Source organism: Palaemon carinicauda, chromosome 20 (genome assembly GCF_036898095.1).
Source record: "Palaemon carinicauda isolate YSFRI2023 chromosome 20, ASM3689809v2, whole genome shotgun sequence".
In the NCBI taxonomy this organism is placed as follows: domain Eukaryota; kingdom Metazoa; phylum Arthropoda; class Malacostraca; order Decapoda; family Palaemonidae; genus Palaemon; species Palaemon carinicauda.
In genome coordinates, this window is record NC_090744.1 from 14,483,251 (window position 1) to 14,487,654 (window position 4,404).

General features: G+C 42.0%; 1 protein-coding gene across 1 annotated transcript in view; it reads left to right on the forward strand.

The window, feature by feature from the left end:
• The first annotated feature begins 4,213 nt into the window (after window positions 1-4,213).
• LOC137659658 (uncharacterized) overlaps window positions 4,214-4,404 on the forward strand; it is a 504-nt gene continuing 313 nt past the window's right edge. The window contains exon 1 of the mRNA XM_068394488.1: window positions 4,214-4,404. This exon is cut by the window's right edge and continues 313 nt beyond it. Within this exon, the coding sequence (XP_068250589.1) occupies window positions 4,214-4,404 (191 nt within the window).

A 4,404-nucleotide genomic window follows, 5' to 3' on the forward strand; every position in this document is an offset into this window, starting at 1 on the left:
ACCTCAAATTGGCCAGCTCTTCACTGCCTTTTTTTTCACCCACTACTACGTCCCACTCTTGTTATAATGCCATTCAGCAATCCCGACTCTTTTATCCACACTGCATCATTGAAATTGCTGCTCTTCACCAGCCGAGAAGTGTTTGCTTGGTTTCTGCAGGTCGAAGTTTAGTTTCACATTAAGGGTGAGATTTGGTCACATAATAAGGCAGACTATGTCTTCGTGTCAATCCCTAAGGACGCTTTCCCAGAAATTTACGATTGGCTTTGCGACCAAAGGGACACCATAATAGCATATGATGCCCTCAAAACATATCTCCTGAAGCAGTGCTCACCTTCACCAGCCGCCCGTATAGCCAAGCCTTTTCAGCTCTCTCAACTGCTGTTGGGGGAAAGGCTTCGCTCACCCTTAAGGGAAAAACCAGTATCGCTTGCCTGTGTCCTGCCACATACAGCTCTCCTCAGGAAATGAACCTACTTCGTGCCCTTTGGGCTAGACTCTTACTTTAACCTGTTTGAATAGCCATTCCCGGTGTCAGTACATTGACAATGAAGGACCTGATGACCAAAGTAGACACCCCAAAGGAGAGCCATTTCAGCCCCTTCAAGACCTCCTTCAATGCTTCCACTCTTGATGAAAAGGACAACTAATCAACAATACTGACTGAAGCCAACGTGAATATGGTAAGACACACACGCGCACGTCATGACACACAGAAGCGGCGAAAAAGCTCGCCACCACCCACATATGCTGCCCCTTGCTCATGACCAAACCAACAATCCCTCCAGCCACGTACTAACAAACACCAGCCGAAGTTCTGCTATTACCACTTAAGATTTCGGTCTGCTGCTAAGAAATGTGTGGAAGGTTATCAGTGGTCAAAAAATTTGTAGGCCATCACTTGTGGTGGTGGCGTCCCTTTAAAGGCTTTAAATTCCGCTCACGAATAGCAGAGGCAAGGGACAGTGACATTGTCATAGCTAGCAGGACAATGCCCTAGACACTGACCATATATTACATGATCAGCGCCCAAGTCCCCTCTCCACCCAAGCTAGGATCAGGGAGGGCCAGAAAATGGTTGCTAATGACTCAACAGATAGACATATAGGCTCCCCCAAAGCCCACAACCATAGCTCACAAGAATGGTAAGGTTGCAGACACTAATGATACTAACGAGTCTGAGCGGGACCAAAAATCCCGACTAGCAAATACTAGGCTGAAAAGTTACCAATCAGGCAACGACAACCCGAACTAATCTTTTATTTTTACATGGTGCAGGTACGTGTGTGCGGTTTTTAGTAGATGCTGGTGATTGCCATTCTCTTCTACCAAAGTCACTCTCCAGGACACAACATTTTCATTCTTAGCCTGCTGACATCCACTTGGTAGCTGCCAACGGATCTGAGATCGCCACCCATGGGTACATGACAATCACACTATTGTAAGGGAGCACAGAATCAAAATCATCATTTAATCCTATGCCTATTGACGCAAAGGGCCTCGGTTAAAATTTGCCAGTCATCTCTATCTTGAGATTTTAAACGAATACTTCCTCCTTCATCATCTCTCACTTCATGCTGCATAGTCTTCATTCATGTAGGCCTGGGTCTTCCAGCTCTTCAAGTGCCTTGTGGAGCCCAGTTGAAAGTTTGACTAACTAATCTCTCTTGAGGAATACAAAGAGTATTCCCGAATCATCTTCATTTACCCCTCTTCATGATCTCATCCACATATGGCACTCAAGTAATCTATCTTATAGTTTCCTTTCTAATTCTGTCCTGCCATTTAACTCACAATATTCATCTCATGGCTTTGTTCTCAAATCTACAAAATCTGTTGGATATTGTTTCATTGTCTTACTACGACTCATGTCTATACAGTAACACCCATCTCACTGATTTTTATGTGTAATTTCTAGCGATTTGATTTCCAAACTTTAGTTAATCTAGCCATTGTCTGATTTGCTTTATTCCCTCTTTCGTTGAGGGGCCCCGCTGGTATGCCAATATGGTGGGGTATACGATGAAAAACAAAGAATCCTAAAAAAATTCACTGAGCTTTGTATGGCAATGGAGAATGCGGATACGAAATATTTTTTCAAAATTCTTCTTACTTTCATTGTTACAGGATAATGACTAAAAGTAATTCAATAAACCAAATCATTGATCCCTACAAGAAAATGCAGTATTTCTTCCGTTATCGTAAATTTTAACAGTTATCACATTTTGATATAAAACAAATTGCGAGAAATGGCATGTCTATAGATTCCATGAGTCACAAGACAAAATATTACATGATAATAACACCCTTCGCCCTTCGGTCTTCAGTGCTAGTAAAAATATCATAGAGTACGCCGTTAAGTTTGACATCTGACATTCACTAACTTTTACATGTGGTATTTTTGGTTTTGGAAAGAATTTCCTTATGCTAAAGAGAAAGGAGAATTTCAACTTCTCACTAACATAAGGAAGAATATTCGCTCTAAGTGGGTAATAATGGCGATATTAGTGGAGTTAGTGAAGAAGCGAGATGATGAAGGAACAACTGTCTTGCCTAAAGAAGGAAGATATTGAGCAAAGGGATCTTCATCCATGATCAAATTATGATAAATAACGTTGCTTTGGTTTAATGATATTAAAAAAGGAACACGAAAGTCATAATGATTATGATTTACAATGAAAAACTCTGAATGCCTGTATCTCAAAACTATACTTATTGACCTTCAAATTCTACCATATCCCTTACTTTTAAAAATGTCATTGAAATCTGGTATATAACTTAGAAAGACATAAAACAATAAAATATAGCCCTTATTTCTGATTTTTGTTTCATATTTTTATTTTCTTAATTTTTTCCCCTGATTTTTTTTGGGGGGGGTTAATTTTTTACCATAATTGTCCTGAAGAAGGATGGTTCTCTGCACCCTTGTGGAAAATACAGGTGTCTGAACATTCAGACAGAACTGGATCATTACTCCCTACTTAATATCGCCGACGTTACCTCCTATCTGCAAAAGGCAAAGGTGTTCTCCACTATTGACTTTTTGAAGGAGTATTATCAGCTGCCCATGAATCCAGAACACATCCCTAAGACAGCAACAACCACCCCATTCGGTACATACACATTCAATTACTCTTGTTTTGGCCTTCGTAATGCTACGCCATCTTTTTAATGCCTCATGTATGGCATCTTAGGACACATCCCCCTCTGCATATTTTTACATAGACAACATACTGGTGATCAATTCCTCCTACAAGGAACACCTTGTTCACCTACACATCATTCTCAACAGACTACATCAGATTAGTCTTGTAGTCCGGTACGGCAAGTGTACCATTGACAACAACAAAGTATCGTTCTTAGGGCACCACATCACTCCTTCAGGCGTCTATCCCATCCCTGAGAAGTTACTAACTGCTCAGAACTTCCCCATGCCATTAACTGTCAAAATCCAGCAAGGATTCTCAGGCATGATAAACTATTATCACCGATTCCTGCCAGCCATCGCCGCCACTTTGCTCTGGCCCCCCCCCTATGACTACCTAACGTGGGGTCCCCTTCAAGAAATGGCCATCAGAAATAAAAATCCTTATCAACTGATACCGCTCCTACTTAGCCGTGCCCCATACCCTTCTCCTCTTCACCGATGTCAGTAATGTTGCTATTGTTGAAATATTTGAGCAGGTGGTCGTTGGCTCAACCTGCACATTGGCCTTCTTCAGTAGAAAAGTGTCCAAGCTGGAATCCAGTTACTCTACCTTCGACTAGGAATTGCTAGGGGTGCATTTGGCTGTCCGTCACTTTTGACACTTCACAGAAGGTACGCCCCTTGTCATTTGCACGGATGAACACCTTCACTTGACAATCCGAAGCATGGTCCACCCATAAATGGCAACATATGAACAGCTACTGAAAAAGTTCATTTGGCACAGCAATACTAACGATACTAAGGATTGGGTCTGTGTCTATGCTTCATGCCAAACTTCAAAAGTACATCGACACACGGATTCAGTAGTGAGCACCTTTTCTCAGCCAGAGTGTTGTTTTGCCCACATTCACTTCAATGTAGTAGGTCCCTACACACATCCTAAGGACACAGTTACCATCATTAACCACTCCAGTTATTGGCCTGAAGCCATTTTCATGCAAATTGCAACGTCCACCTCATGTACATCTTCCTTACTCTCAGGATGATTAGCGAGATTTGGTATCCATGAGCATATCCATTCTGACAGGGGTATCACATTCACCCTTCAATTGTGGACACCATTACCGACTCTCTTGGGTCATCGCCCTACATCAGATAATCGCCTACAACCCTGCAGCCAATGGAATGGGTGAACATTTTTATCACACCCTCAAAGCAGCGGTAATGTCCCACTGCAATGACTCCAACTGGTTTAC